At 37.4% G+C, this 24,212-nt stretch overlaps 1 protein-coding gene across 1 annotated transcript in view; it reads left to right on the forward strand.

Moving 5' to 3' along the window:
- The window catches only part of DNAH7 (dynein axonemal heavy chain 7), a 334,263-nt gene that overhangs the window by 85,276 nt on the left and 224,775 nt on the right, over positions 1-24,212 (forward strand). The window contains exons 19-20 of the mRNA XM_058300437.1: positions 1,661-1,847; positions 23,810-24,003. Coding sequence (XP_058156420.1) covers positions 1,661-1,847; positions 23,810-24,003 — 381 coding nt within the window. The remainder of the gene's footprint in view (positions 1-1,660; positions 1,848-23,809; positions 24,004-24,212) is intronic.

The raw sequence follows: 24,212 nt of genomic DNA on the forward strand, positions 1-24,212 counted from the left end.
CCACCTTGCTCCAGTGTGCTCAAGAGAGTAATTTTTGAACTACTCTGCAAGTGGAATACTAGGTTCTGTTTTGGAGAACTATGGACACTATCATTAGCTGTTGGGAACTTCTCTGCATCTGCCAGGGATTAGGTGGAAAAAGAGGGAAGAGCGCCAGAAGAGAGCAGGAGTATTTGTGTCTTCTTGTGTGAAAGAGATAAAACAAATTTATTAATAAGTATAGAAAGGAAAGTATTTTGAAAAAGGCATTTGAAATGCCTAGCAACTTTTAAAACTCCTATTTACATTTCTTTGCTTTAAAGGTCTAAAATTACACATTGCCGTTTATAAATGATGTATAACAGATTAAGATAGGGAAGCAAATTTGGCTCAACTAATAGAGCATCTGCCTACCAGGGTTCGAACCCAGGATCTCCTGACCCATGTGGTGAGCTGGCCCACGTGCAGTGCTGATGTACACAAGGAGTACTGTGCCATGCAAGGGTGTCCCCCGCATAGGGGAGCCCCACGAGCAAGGAGTGTGCCCTGCAAGGAGAGCCAACCCCCACAAAAAAGCACAGCCTGCCCAGGAGGGCACTGCACACATGGAGAGCTGACACAGCAAGATGACTCAACAAGAAGAGACATAGATTCCTGGTGCTGCTGACAAGAATGCAAGCAGACACAGAAGAATACACACACAGCAAATGGACATAGAGCAGATGGGGGAAGGGGGGGAAGGGGAGAGAAATTTTTAAAAAAAGATTAAGATAGACATAGTTCTAACCCATCTCTAAGTTCTCTTGCCATTAGTAAACCAATCTTCTTTATGACTATGTTATCTCTTATAGTATAGCATAGTGGTTTCAGCTGTCTCGGTTCAAATCTTGTCTCTGTCATTTATTAGGTGGATGGCCATGAACTTGATACCTCTCTGAGCCTTAATTGCCCCATCAGTACACAGATGTTATAATGGACCCTCCCTTATAGAGTTGTAGTGAAGATGGAGTAAATACATACAGGGACCTTAGAATTACACCTGTCTTGTGGTAAACTTGTCAGCTTATGGTATAGATATATTATCTATTCTTAAAGAAAAAAAGTCATTATTTGTTTTCCGTATTTAGAAATGAACTGATAACCCATTTTAAATTCAAATATTCCTCTTCCTCCTCACAAATAATACACGAATATATTTAGGAGCATGCAGATCTTTATTTAAATGTCAGTTTCATCTTAAGAATTGAAACATTGCATTCTGGATATAAAGGCTTTATGGGCCCAAATTTTGTGAATGTTAAACGAAATGAGCCTTGAATGTCACTACCCTTTCCTGAGAAGTTCAGAGCGCCCTTCACTGAGAATACCACTACTGCTGCCAAAACCTCATTTTTCAATTTGTAACCTCTAGCCATGGATCTCAGAAGGGTTTATCACTATGACATGTTCAGATAGCTGTATCTTAACATGGGCATCTGTATAAGCAGAGATGTTGAAGTTATTATTTTAAAACAGGTTTTGAAAAACAGGTCTAGTGATTTAGCCTTGAATGAAGCTAGAAGAATGGAAATGGAAGTTACAACACTGAGCACAAGATTGATAGTCTTGTCGTGGTTTTGAATTTTGCCTTCTGAAACATTGCTTGGTTCACTGTTAAGAGTCATTGTGTTTTGCTTCTCAGAGATTGGGAGGGCAAGCTTCTGCTGCTTCAGGAGATACTGGACGAATGGCTCAAGTTCCAAGCCACATGGCTGTATTTGGAACCCATTTTCAGCTCTCCAGACATTATGTCTCAAATGCCTGAGGAAGGAAGACGATTTACAGCTGTGGATAAAACATGGAGAGATGTAATGAAAACTGTCATGCAAGTAAGTAAAAATCTCTGAAAAGTGTGATTATGTTGGTTGAAGTGACATGGTTTTGTTTTCTAAACTATCCCACGCCCATCCTCATTTTGACTCTCATTTTAGAATCCCAAGGCACAGAAATATCAAAAGCAAAATAGATATTTTTCCCTGATTACCCCTTGAGGTCCAAATTGAAACTGAATTGCTTAGTGAACTTTGGTATTTCTGGCTCTTGCCAGGAGTTTTGGTAGAACAATGCTGTACTTGGTGCTTGCTGCCCTGTCCATTGCTTGTGCACCTTATTGTGTGGTCCACTCCACCTCTGAAATGCACTGCCATGGAGACGTGTCACCCTGCCAACTACTCAGGCAACAAGTGTCTCAATAGGAATAAAAAAAAAAAAGATAAGTTTACAAAGATAAATAGTTTTGGAGTCTAACAAATGCAAAAGAAGGCGGGAAGAAAACCTGAAAATAAATAAAAACAAAATATTGTGAGGAGAATGGAAAATTAAGGCTAAGGAATAATTTTATAAATATAAGAAGAGTATGGCTTTTGTCTAATTAAAAAGACATTTATTTACTGCCTGCTAAGCATGGTTTATGTGTTATTGAAGATTAAGATTAAAGTAGAATAAATATTAGTTATTAAATTATATTATAAATTATGTAAACTACCCCATTAGTATCTTGATCTAATATTGTACTGTGAGTTTGGAAGAGTATTATCTTAAACTTTTTCCTACCCAGAAATAGAAATATGCATATCTTTATTATTTAAACTTTGAAAGTTGTGATTATGATCCTAAATACCGATAATATTGTATTGACATCAACTATATGATTTAACAGGAAAATATTAAGAAAGATGGATATAGATTTGTTTATACATTTACCTCATTTTATATAATAGCACTTGAAACAAATTTCTATATAAGCCAAACTTATATAAAATTAATCACACTGGAATTAATTCCATATTTAATGGTAAGGAACTGTTGTTGAGTCAATTGGTACTTTAATTTATTTTATAACTGTAGCCTTTCATATATTATTTCTACATAACAGGGCAAAACCCGTGTAATATATACACTCTTTCATTATTTTTCTTTATTAGAGAAATTGTGGGTTTACAGAACAATTTCACATAAAATACAGAATTGTCATATACCACCCACCATCAACAACTTGCATTAGTATGGTTCATTTTTTACAATTGATGATAGCACAATTTTATAATTGTACTATTAAAGTCCATGGTTTTTCTTGGAGTTTACTGTTTCTGTAGCATAGTTCCATGGATTTAAAAAAAAATTTTATTCTGTTACTATATATACAATCTAACATTTCCACTCTTAATCATATTCAGATGTATATGTTAATTGGGTTCACAATGTTGTTCTGCCATCACCACCATCCACTGCTGAAACATTTCCATCATTTGAAATAGGAACCCTACACATTTTAAGCCTTAACTTCCCATTTGCTATCCTTACCCTGTCCCCTGGTACCTTATATTTTAGATAGTGACTCTATGAGCTTACTTATTCTAATTGTTTCAAATAGGTGAGGACATATAATATTTTTCTGTTTGTGTTTAGCTTATTTCATTGAATATGATAGGCTGTTTTGATTACTGTGGTTTCATAATAAATTTGAAAGTCAGAAAGTGTGAATCTTCCAATTTTGTTCATTTCAAGATGGCTTTAGCTATTTGGAGCAACTTATCCTTCCATATAAATTTGAGGATTTGTTTTTCCATTTCTGCAAAGAAGGTTGTTGGAATATAGATTGGGATTGCACTGAATTTATAAATTGCTTTGGGTATGATTGACATTTTAGTGATATTTAGTCTTCCAGCCCCTGACCATGAATGTCTTCTCATTCATTTAGGTCTTCTTCGATTTCTTTTTGCAATATTTTGTAGTTTTCTCTATATAAGCCCTTTACATCTTTAGGTAGATTTATTCCTAGATATTTGATATTTTTACTTGCTATTGTGAATGGAATTCTTTTGTTGATTTCTTCTTTCAATTGTTCATTCTTTTTCAATGATGATCTTGTGCTGCACCACTTTGCTGAATTTGTTTATTAGCTCTAGGAGCTTTGTTATGGAGTTTTCAGGGTTTTCTGTATATAGGATCATATCATCTACAAATAGGAAAAGTTTTACTTCTTCCTTTCCTATTTGGATGAATTTTATTTCCTCTATCTTGCCCTGTTGCTCTGGCAAGAAATTCCAGTACAACGTTGAATAACAGTGGTGACAGGGGCACTCTTATCTTGTTCCTCATCTTTGAGGGAAAGCTTTCAGTCTTTCACCATTAAGTAGGATGTTAGCTATGGACCTTTCAATAATGCCTTTATCATGTTGAAGAGGTTTACTACTATTCCGAGTGTTCTAAGTGTTGTTGTTGTTGTTGTTGTTTTAAATCAAGAAAGGGTACTGTGTTAGTCAAAAGGGTTCTGATGCAAAATACCAGAAATTGGTTGGTTTTTATAAAGGGTGTTTATTTGGGGTAGGAGCTTACAGATACAAGGCTATAAACCATAAGTTACTTCCCTTACCAAAGTCTATTTTCACGTGTTAGAGAAGATGGCTGTTGATGTCTATGAGCATTTAGGCTTCCTGGGTTCCTCTGGTCTCAGCTCCTCTGTTTTCTCCACAAGGTCAGCTGTAGACTATCTGGTGAATGGCTCTATCTCTCTCCCTGGGGTTTCTGCCGTGTCTAAGGAGCCATCTCTATTCCTCTGTGCTCTTCTCCTGGCTCAGGTCCTCTCTTCCTGGGGCTTGCTTCTCTTTCCTCTGTGTGCTAACTTTCTGGGGCTCTGACTTAAGACTTCAGCATCGAACTCCAACATCAGAAACCCTTCTACTCTGTCCTTTGCCATGCCTACTGATGTGGCCCAATCAAATTCCTAATCATAGCTTAATCATGCCTAGGTACAGACCAGATTACAAACATAGTCCAATATCTATTTTTGGAATTCATAGCCTTATCAAACTACTACAGGTGCTATATTTTGTCAGATGCCTTTTCTGTATCAATTGAGATAATCATGTATCTTTTTTCCCCTTCATCCTGTTAATGTGGTATATCACATTAATTGATTTTCTTATGTTGAACCAACCTTGCAAACCAGGGATAAATCCCTCTTTATCATGGAGTAAATTCTTTTACTTAATGTGCTGTTAGATTTGATTTGCTAGTATTTTGTTGAGGATTTTTGTATCTATATTATAAGAGATCTTGATCTGTTCTTTTTGTGTGGTATCTTTATCTGGCTTTGGTATGAGGGTGATGTTGGCCTTGTAAAATGAGTGAGGGAATATGCCCTGCTTTTTAACTTTTCAGAAGTGTTTTAGGAGAATTGGAGTTAAGTCTTCTTGGAATATTTGGTAGAATTCCTCTGTGAAGCCATTGGGCCTCGGCTTTTGTTTGTTGGGAGGTTTTTGATTACTCATTCAATCTCTTTGATCATTTGTTGAAATCTTCTATTTCTTTTTGTGTCAATGTAGGTAGTCTGTGTGTTTCTAAGAATTTGTCTCTTTCATCTAGGTTATCTATTTTATAGGCATAGAGTTGTTCATAGTGTCCTCTTATAATCCTTTTTATTTTGTCAGTGCTGGTAGTAATGCCCTTTCCATTTCTCATTTTCATTATTTGTATCTTCTCTCTTTTTTTCTGTGTCAGTCCAGCTAATGGTTTGTCAATTTTCTTGATCTTTTCAAAGAACCAACTTGTGGTTTTGTTGATTCTATTGTTTTTGTTGTTGTTGTTGTTTATTTTCTATTTTATTTATCTCTTCTTAATCTTTGTTATTTCCTTCCTCTTGCTTGCTTTGGGTTTAGTTTGCTCTTCTTTTTCTAGTTTTTTACAGTTTCAAGGTTAGGTCTCTGAAGTCTTTCTTCTTTTTTAATGTATGCATTTAGAGCTATAAATTTCCCTCTCGGGGGACCACTATCAACTACCAACTGATGATGCAACTGGAAAATGACCTTATACGGAAGGTTCAATGCGGATCAGCAGAATATCCATGTCTACATAAAATACCATGACTTTAAAATGCTGTTTGACCTAAAGTAAGGGGGAAATGGAAAGGAGAAATGAGTTTATATGGCTACGAGTTTCTAAAAAAGAGTCTGGAGGCTGGCAGAAGGATTGCCCTCATGCACAACTGAGCAGAGTCAGAGAGACAGATAAAGCAGATACAACCCCCAGATATTGGTTCCTTTGAGGGCTAAAGAGACCCACGGGAGTTATGGTCATGGCCGATGGGGTTAACTACCAGGGCAGATGGCCCCTCTTTGGAAATGGTGTTTATGTGTGATGAATCTGGACTCAGATGGGATCTCCCTTCATAAGACTTTCATGCTAATGTGCTGGAGGTGCAGTTAATGTTGGGGTTTAAGATATATTTAGGGGATTTGAATCTCTGGACTGACAATGTGATAGCCAGGTCCTGAGCCTCAGCAGACTTCAGCACCTACAATCTGATCTATTGGACTTACCACACTCAGCTAAGATGGAGTTGAAGAAGGACAACCACCACACCATGGAGCCTAGAGTGATTACAACTGAATATGGGAGGATTGCATCCAGCATCCATGTGGAATCTGAGCCTCCTCTTGACATAGAGGTGCAATGGACACAACCAATCCAATGTCCACATAGAAGAGGTGGCATTGGATTGGGAAAAGTGGACATGGTAGACGATGGGTATGGGGAAAGGCAGGAAGAGATGAGAGGTGGAGGCGTCTTTGGGACATGGAGCTGCCCTGGATGGTGCTTCAGAGGTAATCACCGGACATTGTAAATCCTCACAGGGCCCACTGGATGGAATGGAGGAGAGTATGGGCCATGATGTGAACCATTGTCTATGAGGTGCAGAGGTGCCCAAAGATGTACTTACCAATCCAATGGATGTGTCATGATGATGGGAACGAGTGTTGTTGGGGGGGGGGGGAGAGGGGGGGTGGGGGGGTGGGATTGAATGGGACCTCACATATATATTTTTAATGTAATATTATTACAAAGTCAATAAAAAAAAAAATTTCCCTCTCGGTACAGCCTTTGCTGCATCCCATAACTTTTAGTGTATTGTATTTTCATTTTCATTGGCCTCAAGATATTTCCTAATTTTGCTTCTGATTTCTTCTTTTAACCTTTGGTTTTTTAAGAGTATGTTGTTTAATTTCCACATATTTGAGAGTTTTCTATTTATCCCAGATATTCTAGGATATTCTAGCTTTATTCCATTGTGATCAGAGAATACACATTGTATGATACACTTTGTATGTACTGTTTTGTGACCCAGCATATAATCCATCTTGGGGAATGATCCATGTACATTAAAGTATAATGTTTATTCTGTTTTTGTTGGGAGAAGTGTTTTATATATATCTGTTAGGTTTAGTTGGTTTAGTGTATCATTCAAGTCCTGTACTTCATTATTAATCTTCTGACTAGATGTCCTATCCTTTGTTGAGATTTGTGCCTTATAGTTTCCTATTATTAATATAGAACCATCAGTTTATCCTTTCAAATCTGTCAATATTTGCTTCATATATTTTGTGGCTCTGCTGTTAGATAATATATATTATAATTTTTACATCTTTCCATTGAATTTCCCTCTTTAATAGTACATAATGACCATCATTGCTCTCATAACTGTCTTTGACTTAAAGTCTATTTTATGTGACTTTGGTATAGCCATCCCAGACCCCCCCCCCCCTTTTTTTTTTTGGTTACTACTTGCATGATATATTTCTTTCCATCCTTTCACCTTAAGTTAACTTGTATATTTGAATTTAAGATGAGTGTTTGGAGACCAAATAGAGTTGGGTATTGCTTTCTTTACCCATTCTTCTACTTTATGATTTTGACTGGTGAGTTTAATCCATTTATATTTAAAGTCACTACTGATAATAAAGACCTTTCTTCTGCCATTTTGATATTTAGCCTTTGTACATCTTATACCTTTTTTTGTCCATCACTTCCATTAACTTCAATAGCATACACATGTACTTCTTCTATACCCCTGCTCCCCCATCATTTTTTCATATTTGTTAATGCATATCTTTGTACATTTTATGTCCAAAATAAAAATTTATCATTACTTTTTATGCACTTGCATTTTAGCACTTGTAGGAAGTAAGAAAAAAGTTAAATACCAAACAATACACTACAAATACTAGAATTTATAATTACCAAACTGGTTACCTTTACTGTAGGTCTTTATCTCTTTATGCTACTTTGAACCACTGTCTCGTGTCTTTTCCTTTCAGTCAAAAGAATTCCCTTTAGCATTGCTTTTTGGGCAGATCTAGTGGTGATGAATTCCCTCAGCTTTTGTTTATTTGAGAATGTCTTAATCTCTCCTTTATTTTTGAAAGAGTGTCTCCCCAGATATAAAATTCTTGGATGATAGTTGTTTTATTTCAGCACTTTAAGTATTTCAGTCCAATGCTTTCTTGCCTCCATGGCTTCTGATGACATATTGGCACTCATACTTATTGGGAGTCCCTTGTATATAACATATTGCTTCTCTCTTGCAACTTTCAGAACCCTCTATGTCCTTTGTATTCAACAGGGCAATCGATATATGACTTGGGATATTTTTCTTCATATTTATCATGTTTGGTGTTCTCTGACTTTCTTAAATATGTATATTCACATCTTTTTTAAGTTTTGGAAGTTCTCTCATTATTTCTTTATTTTCTTTCTGCCCTTTTCTCTCTTCTACTTCTGGGACTTCCATAATATATATATTGGTGCACTTTGATGGTGTCCCATATTTATATTACCCTATTTTCACTTTTAATATTTCTTTTGTGTGTGTGCACCTCAGCCTAACTCATTTCAAGTGTCTTCAAGATCACCAGTCCTTTCTTCTGCCAGCTCCAATCTGCTCTTGAAACCCTCCTGGACATTTTTGTTTCAGTTAGTGTGGTTTTCAGCTCCTGTAGTTTCTGTAGCAGCTTGATATTATCTACAGATTCCAAAAAGAGATATGGATTATGCTTATACCCTGGTCTGTTTCTCTGTGTGTGATACCCTTTGATTGTATTAAATTCAAAGGTTTTATATTTACTTGATTATGTTAAGATTAGTGCTTTGATTTGACCACATCATTTGGGCTTGCAGGGTTTAATCCCTGCCCCCTTGGGGAGCTATGTAAATGGAACTCAATCAGAGACAGAAGATACACAGAAGAAGGGTTCTCCATAGACATGGAAGAGGATCCTGCAGCTCTGGGAAGAGAGATGAACTATTTGCCTGATGGTTTACAACTGACCTTCTGAAGAGAACAAAGCAGCTGAGCATGGAAAGAAATGAGCCCTCCAGTCTGTAGCTGAGACTGAAGGAGCTGGGGCCATGGAGCCTTAGAGGAAAGAGGAAGGCTGAACCCTTGCAAACATCACCCACCATCTTGAGCCTTAGAGGAAAGAGGAAGGCTGAACCCTTGCAAACATCACCCACCATCTTGTTTCAACTGTGGCAACAGACTTTGGTGAGGAAGTAACCTTGAGTTTGACTCTTTAGGGCTTTGTAACTGTAAGCTTTTACCTAATTTAGTACCCTTTGAAAAAGCCAACAGGTTTCTGGTATTTTGCACCAGCATCCCTTTGGCTGACTAATACTAGTTTCTTTTTAAAATTTCTATCTCTAAGTAGAGAGTCTAACACTCTTACATTACTTATTCATTGTTTTCCTGACATCCTTCAGTTGTTTCTCTGTCCTTTCCTTCAACTCCTTGAGCATTTTAATCATCATTTTTTAAAGGCTTTGCTTGTTATGCACACATTTCCATCGTCTTCATTTTTATCCTCATTGTTTTGATAGGCCTTCATTTACTGTTTCTTTTTCTTATACTCCTTTGTTGAACACTATACATTTGAATATTTAAAAATGTTCACTCCAGGATTTATTCCCTGAGACGTCCATTTTGTTGTTTTATAACTGGTTCGTGATAAGCCTGGCATTTTATTTAGCTTTAGCTCCTGTTAAGAACATCTGCCCAGAGTGAATGCACTGTGCAAGGTTTTCCCTGTATTTCTGGGCCTCTCTCTTGTCTTAGGCTTTTGTTTGTTAGTTGTTTTGGAGATCCCTTAGTTACAGGAGTTTGATTATCCCTGTGTTTCCCAGAATACAGACCTCCCTTTCCCGGGTGTTTGAAGCCAAGAGGCTTTCTCCCAAACTGTTTGCCTCTATAGTTCTTTTAAACTCCTTTTTTTGTCTCAAGCTGCTTTTGCCTGGAGGGAATATTCTGGGAGGAGAGTCACCTCAGAGGGGACTTATAGGGCCAGGGACCCACAAATAGGGCACATACTGGTTCCAAAGTACTCTTGGGAGGGTAGCAGGAGGGCACCAAAAGCTCCCCAATGACTTCCTAAAGCTGAGCTTTCTCAGTGTGCCCAGGAAATGTCAGCCTTCAGCTAACTGTCTCCAGCAACCATATGTCTTTAAATCTCCCCTGCCTCCACCCCTGTCTAGGGAGAACTGAAATAATGACTGTTGTAGCCTTTGTTGGAGTGATTTGAAACAATAACTGCCCTCTAACCGTGTTCTGCAGCAATCCAAATTCACTAATCAAAAGTCATGATTGAGATTTCCGGGAAGATGGAGGATTAGAGAGACAGAGGGATCACGTCTCTTCCAGAAAAATAGCTAGAGGACAGGCTGAGACTGTCTGGAGGGCTATTCTGGGGTTTAGGACACCAAGGGAAGGCTAGAAACTACTCAGAAGAGAGAGGAGTGAAGGAAAGAAGTCTCATCTGGCTGGAAAAATCCCTCGAGTAAAGCTGAAGCAGCAGCTGCTGGCATCCATCCCCTCATCCTCAGAGCAAAGAGCAGTCTGCAGACTGCAGTGGAGAGGGGAGAGGCAGGGACGTAACCTACAGAAAATTCAGATTTTGGATATGGAACTTGGTCTGCTGTATTAGAGGTGTTGCATACTTCCAGGTCAGATGGGCCTGTGACATTGTTTGCCCTGAGAACAAGCAGGGAGCTAAAGATAATTTTTCTTCTAAAACACCCTTCCTACTGCCCTGGGTTGGTTGCTGAGGATACAACTAGAGAGGAGGCCAGCCAAGAGAGGAGAACAATTTCTGGGAAACTTTGTTTTCAAGGCTTGTCCTGCCCTGAGGGCAATGCTTTTGTATCACCTGCCATGACAGAGATACATTGAATCCATTTCCCCCAGTCTGGGTCTAAGCTGAGATGTCTGCCAAAGATCACCATCCTCTGGCAGGTCAGAAAATGTATGTAATAAGGGAAAATAAATAAATGAAAGAGGCATTCAGGTGCCTTTACTGCCCCCCTTTCCAAGGCCCTTGGAAACTGGTCTGCACCCCATTACTCAGTCTTAGCTCTGGTTTAAACAGTTAAACAAGGGAAATCCTAAATATCTAGAACAAGTTGCAACAAGAATCAAGGAACAGTGGTAGCACAAACTGCTTAACAGTAAAACCAAGGCAAGAGAGAGAAGCTGAACATCAGAGTAACATAATCAGATGCCTTGACATCAACAAAAAATTAAAAGCCATACTAAGAAAAAGGAAGACTTGACTCAATCAAGAACAAATCAAAGCCCCAGATGAGACACATACATGAAAAAACTAATTAATGAAGCTCATAAAGATCTCCTGAATCGAATCATGTAGTTGAAGGATTCCATGGCTAAAGAAATAAAAGCCATTAAGAGGGGTGTTGATATAGCTCAAGTGGTTGAGCACCTGCTTACTATGTACGAGGTCCTGGGTTCAATCCGCAGTATCTCCGAATAAGGGGGGGAAAGGGCATTAAGAAGACACTGGGTGAGCTCAAAGAAAAATTTAAAATCTTGGATAGAAAAATAACATAGATTATGAGAATGAAAGACACGGTAAGTGAAAATAGAAATACAATAGCAGATTTGAAAATTTGGAAGAAAGAATCAGTGATGTAGAGAACAGCTGAAAATGAATGGAGAATAACAGAGAGAAAAGAATGGAAAAAATTGAGCAGGGGCTCAGGGAGTTGAATGATTTCACAGAGTATACTAACATATTTGTTATGGGAGTTCCAGAAGGAGAAGAGACTGGAAAAGGGGCAAAAGGGTATTTGAGAAAATAATGTCTGAAAATTCCCCAACTCTCTTGAAAGACATGAATATACATGTCCAGGAAGCACAGCGAACTCCAGTTAGAATAAATCCAAACAGACCTATACTGAGACACATAATAATCAGAATGCCAAATGCCAAAGAAAAAGAGAAAATTCTGAAAGTAGCAAGGGAGAAGTGAAACATTACATACAGCAGATGTTCAATAAGACTTAGTGCAAATTTCTCTTCAAAAACCATGGATGCAAGAAGGCAATGGTATTATATAAGTAAGATACTGATGGAAGGCTAAACATCATGAAGATGTCAATTCTACCCAAGCTAATTTATAGATTCAGCACAATACCAGTTAAAATTCCAACAGCCTACTTTACAGAAATAGAAGAGGCAATTACCAAAAAAATTATTTGGAAGGGAAAGGGGTTGCAAATAGCCAAAAACATCCTTAAAAAGAAGAGCAAAGTCAGAGGACTCAGGCTTCCTGCCCTTGTAGTGTATTTTAAAGCTACAGTGGTTAAAACACCATGGTATTGGCATAAAGATAGTAACAATGATCAATGGAATTGACTTGAGAGTTCAGAAATAGACACTCACCTCTATGGTCAAATGAGTTTTGATAAGCCTACGAAGACCATTTTTCTGGGACAGAACAATATCTTAAACATATGGTACTGGGAGAAGTAGATATCCATAACCAAAGATGAAAGAGGACTCCTATCTCACTCTCTATGCAAGAATCAACTCAACATGGATCAAAAACCTAAACATTAAAAACAGGACCATAATACTCCTAGAAGATAATGTAGGGAAACATCTACACTACCTTGTAGTAGGTGTGTGTGTGGGGTGGTTCTCTTAAACCTTACATCCAAAGCACGAGAAACAAAAGAAAAAAATAGATAAATGAGACTTCCTCAAAATTAAACACTTTTGCACTTCAAAGGCCTTTGTGAAGAGTTGGTAAAATGGCAGGATAGCAATTTGGTATGGTTTATGAATTCCAAAAAGAGATATAAGATTATGCTTTTAAATTGGTCTGTACCTGGACATAAGTAAATTATGATTGGGCTTCGATTGGGCCACATCAGTAGGATGTTAGTCCCACCCCCTTGGTGGGCAGGGACTCACAGATAAAACTACATGGCAGGGCAGAAGAGTTAGTTGGAGTTTTGAAGCTGGGGTTTTTAAGCTGGAGCCCTGAAAAGTAAGCACATAGAGGAGCTAGGTCGTGAGGAGAGAGAATCGAGCCTTTGGGAGAGAGACAGAGCCAGTTGCCTGATAGTCTACAGCTGGCCTTGTGAAGAGAGGCAAAGCCTAGAGAGCCTCATAGTCTACTGCTGACCTTGTGGAGAAAACAGAGGAGCTGAGCCTGGAGAGAAATAAACCCCAGGAATAGAGGAACCCAGGATGCCTGAACCCTGGCAGATTCGGCAGCCATCTTGCTCCAACACGTGGCAATAGACTTTGGTGAGGGAAGTAACTTATACTTTATGGCCTGTTAATGGTAAGCTTCTACCCCAAATAAATTCCCTTTGTAAAAACCAACAGATTTCTGGTATTTTGCATCAGCACCCCTTTGGCTGATTATACAGACAGCCTATTCAATGGAAGAAAATATTTGAAAATCACACATCCGACAAGGGTTTAATATCCATGATATATAAAGAGATCCTCCAATTCATCAAAAAATAACCAATGACTTGATTAAAAAATAGGCAAAAGACCTGAATATTCATTTTTCTAGAGAAGAAATGTTCATAAAAATGGCCTGAAAACACTTGAAAAAGTTCAACATCACTGGCTTTTAGGGAAATGCAAATCAAAGCTACACACCTTCTAGGATGGCCACTATTAAAGAACAGAAAATTAGCTCACTCTTATGCTCTCTTGCTTTCACCATGTCCTGGTGCCTGTTTGTACCTTATTCTGGCTTCTTTGTCCCTTTCTGGTCAATATGCAAGTAAACCCGGGGATTTGTAATCTATAATGGGGAATTGTAGTCTGTAAATCAGCCCGCTTTATCGCTTTACAGCTCCTTCCTCTCTACCTGAGACCCATGATCTGTTATTTTCTTCCATTTCTCTTCCCTCCCTACCTTTAATAAATAAATGGCCTAACTAAAAACAAAACAAAACAGAAAACTAGGATGAAGATGTAGAAAGAAAGGAATGTTTATACACTGTTGGTGGGAATGTAGAATGGTACAGCCACTGTGGAAGTCTTTTTGGCAATTCCTAAGGATGTTAGATATAGATCTGCCACGTGACTTGGTAATACCACTACTAGGTATATACCCAGAAGAACTGAGAGCAGTGACATGAACAGACATCTGCACACCAATGTTCATAACTTCATTATTCACAGTTTCCAAAAGATGGAAACAACCCAGGTGTCCATCAACTGGCAAATGGATAAAGAAACTGGCTTATACACACTATGGAATATTATTCAGTTGTAAGAAGAAATGAAGTTGTGAAGCATATGACAACCTGGATTAACCTGGAGGACATTATGTTGAGTGAAGCAAGTCAGGAACAAAAGGCCAAATAACGTATGATTTCGCTCTTATGAACTAAATGTAATGAGCAAAATTATGGAGTTAAAAGCTAGAATATGTCACCAGAGAGTAGAATGTGGTTAGGGAACAGAAAGCTGAGGCTTAATTTGTACAGAGTTGTTAACAATTTTTAAAAGTATACTTTTATGACAGTAGTTGTGAATTTACAAAACAATCATGCACATGTGTAGAATTCCCATTCAACACCGCTCCACCAGCACACCACATTTGTTAGTGTGGAACATTTGTTAGAGATTATGAGATAATATATAAGACTATTCCCTCTAACTACGGTCCATGGAGTACATTTGACATATTTTTTCCATTCCTTCTACTATTAACACAGTACATCTTTGGCATTGATGCCAGTATATTATAGTATTGCTGTTAATTATAGTTCATAGTTTACATTCATTGTATTTTTCCCTTGCTTCTCCACATTCCCACCACCCTGTAATAGTGATGTACATCGGTTCTAGTTCACAGAAGGACATTCTTGCATTTGTACTATTAACAACGATTCTCATCCACCTCTGGGTTCACTGTGTTTTTCAATCCCTAGATTATTCTCTAGCTTTCTTTCATTGACATTTAAATCCCTAGACTACCCTTCTCAGCCATTATCCCATTTATAAACCAGCTGGTACTCACTATAATGTGTTACCATCAGTTCTATCCATTTCCACATTTTTACAGTCAAGTTAATTAAAACTGCTACATACACTAAGCATCAGTACTCCTTTGCAGACCTTCTCTTATCTCCTAATAATTTTGTGTCTATTTTATTGATACATATTAATAAAACATAAATCCAAAGTGTGCAATCCATATTATTTGGTATAATCACATAGTTGCACATTCATCACTTCAATCATTATCAGAGCATTTTCATATTCCAATAATAATAATAATAAACAGAAAAACAAAACTCGTAACTTCTGAATCTGTTTTTCCCTGCCCTACATTGCTGCTATTCTGTTTCTGTCTCCCTAGTTTATTTGTATTTACATTTTGTAAAAATAGTCATGTAAATGTGATACTACCCATATTTGTATTTATATGAGCTTTTGCTGTGTTATACAATCCCAAGTTACATTTTTTAGCTTTCCTTCTAGAAATATACATGACCTTAGACTTACCCTTTCAACCACTATCATACCCATATAATAGCTCTTCTATTTATAGACAGTATGATGTGCTTTCACCATTTCTATTTATTTCCAAAGATTTACAAGCAACCTTTTTACCAATTCTGCACAAATTAACCCTCAGCTTTCCATTCTCTAGCCTCATTCTATTTTCTGGTGACTTATATTCTAATTATTAACACCATGACTTTACACAATATGTTTAGTTCTTAATAGTGTAATTACAGAGTATTTGTCTTTTTGCATCTGGCTTGCTTCATTCAACGTGTCCTCCAGGTTCATCCATGGTGTCATATACTTCACGATTCATTTCTTCTTACAGCTGCATAATATCCCATCATGTGTATATCCTACAATTTGTTTATCCATTCATTGGTTAATGGACACCTGGGTTGTTTCCATCTTTTGGAAATTGTGAATAATGCCACCAGTGTGTAAATGTCACTGCTCTCAGTTCTTCTGGGCATATATCTAGTAATGGTATTGTCCAATCACATGGAAAGTCTATATTCAACTTCCTTAGGAACTGCCAAACAGTCCTCCACAGTGGTTGTTGGGGGATGGGCAAGGGAAAAGCTGTGTTAATGGATGGTAGTACAATATTGTGAATGTGATTAATATCATTGAGCTGTAACTTTAAAAAATGTTTAAAATGGGAATTTGTGTTTTAGATATTGTTATGACAATGAAAGTTTTTAAAAAGACAAATGGAAAAAATCAAAAACTGCAGAAACAATGTTTCAAATTTGCTGGCAGTTTTTATATACCTCGAAGTGCAAACAAACAAAACAAAATAAACAAAAATACGTTACTTGTACTTGCTCCCGAATAAGCAGGCTTCTTCTTGTTTACTTCATTTACTTATGCTCTAAGAATTTATCTTCTTCAACTTGCTTTGCATTTCCTCCTTCTCTACATGTTTAGTATTCAGAGCAGCTTTTGTCCATTCTCTCTGAAGCTTTGAAAATAAACATTCTCTCAGGAAGTCTAATAAGATAACCTGTGTAATAGAGGCTGCTGGATTAATTGCTTGGTACCATAGATCATCATTTTCATTCTTGGGGGTTCCAAATAAACATCTTTTAGAGATGTATTATGCCAAAAGAAAAGCCTAAAATACATTCTAAAATAGAATGTAAATGATATTGTTGGTATAACTGGCTTGATTGCAGTGTTTCGGCTCCTTGAGGTGAAACATGAAATAATTTTTTTGGGTACCCGCTGCCAATTATACTTGGTCAAATCCCATTCTCTTTAGGAGAGGCTCCTTTATTGACATCTCGTTTTAATTCCTGAAGTCTTCAGTCACTTTAGGTTATTATGGCAGTTTTGTCTGTATCTCAATAGCACGTTCTCCTGAGAGCTCTCCTTCTCCCCAGAGTGCAGGTAACCCCAAGGTGCCAGTGATGGGGAGGGGGTGGGACTTCTCTCCCATATCACCTCTCTCCTTCCTGTGTTTATCACATGGTTCTGGGACAAGGCATAGATAAGAGAAGGAGAGAGGGAAGGAAGGGCAAGAGACTGGAGCAAGAAAGTGAGACAGAGGGAGAACAAGAGTGAAAGAGCATTTCCTGGTGTAACAGATCCTGTCAAATTGGCTGTTTGCTTTGTTGCTCTTTGCAGGATGGACACCTTCCAGTCAGTCATGTCCAGACACTGTACCTTTTATGTTGGTCTTCACAACTGGTCTAGCTTTTTGTTCATTGACTCAGTTTGGATAGGCAAAGACCCCAACAAGCTCTGGCTTTGGAAACTCAGTCTTGAGCATCTCCTCTTGGCATTGGTCATCCTCTGTGAGTTTTGAAGGTAGCTTTCATCGATGGCTTTTGCCACATTCTGATATATGTGTCTCTTTCCCCCATGCTGCTGCAGTATTTCACAAATCTCTAGGCCCTGATTTCATCTTCCTTCCATGGCCCAAATGTGGGGTCTGTATAAAGGCAGGATCCATCCTCTGTACCACTTAGTAACCTCAGGCACATGATTCTTGCCCTCCTTAAACTGGTCATCCCACCATGCTGTCTTCTCTTGGGGTTCTTTCCTGCTCACCTGCTGACTGAACAAACTTCCAGCTGGGGAAGATGTCAGCGTCTTCTCTTTTCAGATACCTGAAAACTTGCTAAGCCTTCTCTCAGGCTACCTCCCTAAGATTCAGGCATGGGAACCAGTCAGTTGCCCACCAGGTGGAGGTGAAAGAAGTGGATAATCTATCTTCATGTATATGACACTTCTGTACCATTCAGATCTTTGGTATTCCAACAAAGCAGGGGGAAGAACTCTTGACTTTCTCCCCAGGTCTTTTCTTCTCTTTTTCTAATTTGAACTCACATAAATATAAATACCATTCCACTATTGTTCAAGCCAAAAACCTAAGGGTCATTCTTTATTTCTCCCTTTTCCTTTACTATAATAAATATGATCAGTTGGTATCAAGTGTTTCACCTCTTTGTATGAACTGGAAAACTACAAACATCTCCTGAACTTCCTAGCATTTAAGTTTGTGGTAGTGAATTAGATTCTGTTAAGATGCACTTTTTTTTGAGATTTGGAAGGCATAAATGAAATAACGGTCATCTTCCTGCCATTTTGGCTATTTCTGCCATCAAGCAAGAGCATGAAGACTTGACTCTTTGTTCCATCAGGATTTAAATGTCTGGTCACCAGTTTTATGGCAGTTAAAAGGCAGTGATGGAGGTGGCCTCCTGATCTTAACTCCTTGACCCCTAGAATCACAGCCAAGATGGTGTGTCCTTGAACTCAATATTTCCAGTGTAGTATCCTTTTATCCTGACTGGGGCAGAGGTAGTAACACTCCTGGAAGTAGTCTAAGGAGTCTTTCCTTAAAGCCTAGCCTGATGTGCTCCTCTATCTACACTGTCCAATGATTTTGTTAATCACTTCATTCCCTGTGCTAAATCTCTTTCCTCCTAATGTACCTAGAAGGATTCTGCAATGAACTTTGAATAAATAAATATACCAACACCTCAAAGATGTGTCTGAGGATTGTTATATGACCCAGTTGGATTTTAGGGTAGTGGAGGTCAAGTGACCATTTGAAAATGGGACACTGGTAGTGCCTGGCATGCTTTGGAAGAATCACTTATTTTAATTATGCTCTTAGTCTCCTAGAATGAAGAGTATTATAAGCCAGGTTTTGGTGGCCTTTAGTGGCTACTGGAATAGGTAATTTTGGTGTGAATTTGGAATACAAGGGATGTGAGATGGACTGAATTCTTTCAGAGGCACTAGAGAAATTAAAGAAATAAATGGGTTTTAGGATTTTAAGTTCTCTGCTCAAGACAAGAGAAATGGTACAATGGGCTGTGGGGTTTACAGACCCTATGATGAGTATTGACATTATAAAAATGTGGTATGGCTCATATTGAAGACTCAATTGCTGTCAGCTGAGAGACAATAGTTTGTAAATTTGGGGTACAATTCTAGAGGTTTACACAGTGTATATTCTCAACCAGCTCCAGATATTTGGTTTCTTCCACAGATAGAGTACATTGGGTCTGGGCATTAAGGAGTGAAAATGGGAATGACACCTCACACCAAATAAGCTACTCACATCAATTTTGATTCCCAAACTTGGGTTTTACTAGTATCCAAGGGGGAAGATGCTCCTGTGTGGGGACACATCAATGGTTTCATTGAACTAGAAATTCTTAACCTGTACTGTCCCCATCCTTTTATTCCCCTGTCCTTGTAACTTTCTACCTTACTTTATTTCAGCCTTACTGGCCTCCTTTAAAAAAAAAAAACATTAATCTCACAGCCGAACACCTCTACTTTAGGGCCTTTGCATTGACTGGACCCTCTTCTTGGAATGCTTTACCTCCAAATATCTGCAGAGCTAATGGTTTTGCCTGCTTGAAGTCTTTTCTCAATTGTTACCTTTTCAAGGAGGCTCACATTGAGCAACCTATTTAAAATTGAAACCTGCCTTCACCTTTCCTGTTACTCCTGATCTCCGCCCCCCCCTCCTTTTGTAGCATCTATCTTACTTTATCATTTATGAATTTTATGTTTATTGTTAATCTTCCCTGTAGAGGCTGGAATCTTTGTTGCTTTGTTTACTGTTGTAGCCTAAGCAGTGAGAACAGTGTCTGACACATAGCAGTCCCTCAATAAATATTTGTTGAATGAGCAAATGAATAAATTGTGATTGATCCTTGAATTTTTTGCTAATTCTGAGGATTCTGAGTTTACTCTGACAAATATTCTCAGAAAACTCAATTTTAGGTAAGTGGACCCTGACATCTGCATTAATTCTAGAAATATTCTAGGTCTTAAACGAAAGAACTTCTATTCTTGGTGAGGTCAAGGAATCTCAAAGCAGTAAGGGGGCTTAATAGTCTCCTAGGTCAACCTTCTTAGTGCTTAAATGGTTTAGTGAAGATCTTACCAGTTTTCTGTTCTCTGGGATTTCTGACTAGGAAGTTCATGCTTCCAGAAGTTTACTGCTGGCTTGGGCTTAATTCCATTAAATATACTAAGCTGTACTTCTGTGAAGTTTTCTGGCAGCAGTAATTAGAATGTTCTCTACAGAAACCCAAATTAAAGTTTCAGGCCCCTGATATCATAGGCACTTAGTTAAAATGTAAATGAACCAGGAGATTTTCATGTGAGCTGATGACAGTGGTGATGCTTGTGAATCAAAAGAAGACACAATGAATTGTAAAGTTGTTCCTTTAAGCAAAATTATAGTGGTTAATAATTCCATCCCCACCCCACCCTCCTCAGAAACAGAAAGCAATTGAGGGTCAAGGAAATCATACTAAGCTTCAAATTTCTCTTAGGCTTCTGTTGTTATACCTTATTGTGATGTCCTTAGAACATAGCTTCTGAATACCAGCCTGGGACCACATAGGAGGTTGTAAGCCCTCTGAATTCCTCTGTGTCTACGGGCTTAACCTGCCTTGTATTCACTCACGCATTCAACACGTATTCATGGAATAGACCAGGCTTTTATGGCAATGGTTAAAAGGGATTTAAAGTCAGTTTTATTTTCCTATGATAAATAACTTACTTGAAGGATGGCAGATTATAAAATGTTCATTTCAACTCTATAAAACTGATGGAGTGAAATAAATGCCTCATTCCTCTCCGTCCTCCAGAGTTTTTCTCTCTCTCTCCCTGTTTACTTTTCAAGAGACAGTTAATGAAGGGAATGCGAAAAGACTGCCTGGCAGCTATCTGTGTGTTCTAGGCCTCAGATTAATCTCTTCAAACATGTTGCCTTATTTGGCCCTCATAACAATTTTGGAAGAGATCTCCGGTCTCCATTTGAAAGATAAGAAAATATTCAGATTAAGGAAGTGATCCAGGGTCACGTGGAAGGAGAGGAATATGGGTTAGAAACCAGAGGTGCCCACCTTTGGGACCTTCCCTGATGCGGTGTTTATTACGTTCACCTTCTCACTGGCAAAGAGTAAAGGTAGTTTCCAGTCACAAGATGATTATTTTTGTATTTATTTCTTAAACTGCATTGTCCATGAGTCCATATACAAAAGTACATAGATTATGCCTGTGTCCACTTAGAAGTAACATATTTTGCTCAGTTTTGAGCTAATTTGGTTAAAAATAGATTCTTCATCAGGGATTTAAGAGTGGAAATTTTTTTCTTGAATGCCAGAGGTATTTCCTTTGTAATATTTGGAGAATGGAATTTGAATTGTTGTTTAAAATAACTGAAATTTTTAGCTTTTCAATCCCAGATCCAAAATAGCAACATTGCAAGAAATTCTTTATCCAAGAAGAAAACAAATATTGTTCATCTGTGAAAGGAGATGAACACATTTATTTACCACAGTTACTCATTCAGGCTTGTTTTTCAACAAAGAAAGGCATGCTTTTCCAGAAGGTGGCGCTCCAAGAACACTGTTTTGGCTTTTGGGTTTTGGCTACAGGAGTACTCTATCCTTCACTGAATGAGCTGCACATAGATAGGACTTATTACTTGAGTCGCTGCCATGCATATTTTGTGGTTTGTTTTTCAATGTTTATTTGAAACATAAAGCTGTTAGAAAGCATAGTAAAATGCCATTTTAAAATTGTGCACCTTTATAGGTAACTTGATCTGATTATATGTTATGTATTTCATATAAGCCTATTTTACTGAGAAAACAGATACTAATGATTATTTTGTTCTTTGATCAAATTGCTGTGTTTCCAAGTTATATTGTTATAATTAAAAACAAAACAGGACATTATCCACCTTCAAAGTATATTAACAGAAACAGATTTTAGAGACGCCTATATGAAACAATTTATGCAGACATTTTTGGTTGATCTCTCAGCTATGGCTGAATAACAAATAAAGTTTAATATTCAATGTTAATATTTTAACAATGCTCTCTTGATTTAATTTCATATAAATTTCCTAAAATTCACAATGACATATTAATGAATATACTGGTGCGTTCTTGCTGTATTTGTTATTTGGTATAGTGATTGAAATCTCACCTTAATGTGTTTTAACACCTCTTTTTAGCACCTTTAGGCTTATTTAGTAAAGAACTTCTTTTGCTTTAAATGTTATCAGTGGAACTGAGTTTGGAATTAAAATTCCAAGAATGGACTCTAAGGACATAAACTGTGTTAAAGAAAAATAAAGTAAAAAGAATTTTTATTTCGACTATATCTAGATTCTATTTTACTGTGTATTTCTAAAGTTTTTCATAAAGCCAGTAGGTGTATGGATATGTCATGAAATCAATAAACTTTACTTTAAAAATATATGAGTTCTTAAGCTCACTTTTTGTTGTAATTTGTAGTTTGAATCTAATAGCAGAAAGGAGTCTTCTTTAAATACTTGACTGAGTTTGAATTACTTTAAAGCAAACAGCTCACTGTGACACTTTAATATGACAGAATGTTCAGAAATGTATGCCCTTCAGGTCTCTATAGTATTCAGGAAGAACATTAAGTCTTTTAGGAAGCAGAGTGTTATAATGTTCCAAGCGTGGTTCTTTATAATATAGGCAAAATTCCTTCCTCCCTGACTGTATTAGTCAGTCAAAGCAGTGCTGATGCAAAGTACCAGAAATCTGTTGGCTTTTATAAAGGGCATTTATTTGGGGTAAAAGCTTACAGTTACTAAAGAGTCCAACTCAAGGTTACTTCCTTACTAAAGTCTGTTGCTAAGCGTTGAAGCAAGATGGCAGGCGACGTCTGCGAGGGTTCAGCCTTCCTCTTCCCTCTTAAGACTCCATGGGTCCAGCTTCTTCCTATCTCAGCTGTGGGCTGGCATGGGGCTCATGTCTTTTCCCAGGGCTGTTTCTCTCTGGCTCAGCTGCCCTGGTCTCTTCACAAGGTCAGCTGTAAACCATCATTCATCTCTCTTTCCATGGCCTCTGCTGTGTCTATGGAGCTGCCTTTCTTCCTCTGTGTCTTCTCAGTGTATCTACTTCTGTGTTCATGATTCAGCGTCCATTTATACAGTCCATCAAGCGGGCAGGAACTCAATCCTGCGTGCACTAATGACATGATTGAATCAAAGTTCCTAATCTTGGTTTAATCAAGTATACGTAAAGCCTTTGAATTGAACACAATCAAAGACTATCATGCCCGGACAAACAGATCAGTTTACAAACATATTCTTTCTTTTTGGAATTCATAAATAATCTCAAACTTTCACATCCCCCAAAAATCCTTAATTTTTTATCCACAGTTTTGAAGGATTATGCCATTTTCAAAGAAGAGTTATCTTATCAATACAGATTATTACATTGAATGTAGTTCCTTTTTAATTTATTATTGGTAAAAACAATATTCAAAATAATAAGTATAATGATGACTTATCTTTTTAGAGTACTTTTTCCTCAAGAAAAGATAAAAGCATATATCTCCTATTATTTTGTTTCCCCTTATCCTTCTTGTGAGTTAAGCCAGTCTTCTTTCTCTTTCACTACTTCATCTTCTGTCTCTCATACATTCAAATTTAGAATGAGAAATTGTGAACAACATGGCTGATCATCAAGTCAACATGACTTTCACATAATTAAAGAGGTTAGATCTAGAATATGCAAGGTGACTTTTTAAAACTAAATACCATAAATTTTGCCTAACTTTTGTTTTATTAAAAACATGTAATCGCGAGAGTAAGATAAATATAAAGTTAATATTTGATTTTTGAGTTGAGTTTTTTTCTTTCTTTTTTTTTTTTAGAATAAACATGTTTTGACAGTTGTAGGTATTGACAGAATGCTGGAAAGGATGAAAAAATGTAATGAACTTTTAGAACTCATTCTTAAAGGACTTAATGAATATTTGGAAAAGAAACGTCTCTTCTTCCCCAGATTCTTTTTCTTGTCTAATGATGAACTTCTTGAGATACTATCAGAAACTAAAGATCCCACTCGGTAAGTAATTTGTATGTATAACACATAACTAAATTAATCTGCTTAAACTTAATTTTTGAAACAAGGCAGAAAATAATTATATATAATTATGATTTTATAATAATTTTTATCCAAGAATGCTTTAACTATTCTCAGTTGTTTTAGTTTGCTTGGCTGCTGAAAGCAGATACCATAAAATGGGTTGGCTTTAACAATGGGAATTTATTAGA

The sequence above is a fragment of the Dasypus novemcinctus genome, chromosome 7 (genome assembly GCF_030445035.2).
Source record: "Dasypus novemcinctus isolate mDasNov1 chromosome 7, mDasNov1.1.hap2, whole genome shotgun sequence".
In the NCBI taxonomy this organism is placed as follows: domain Eukaryota; kingdom Metazoa; phylum Chordata; class Mammalia; order Cingulata; family Dasypodidae; genus Dasypus; species Dasypus novemcinctus.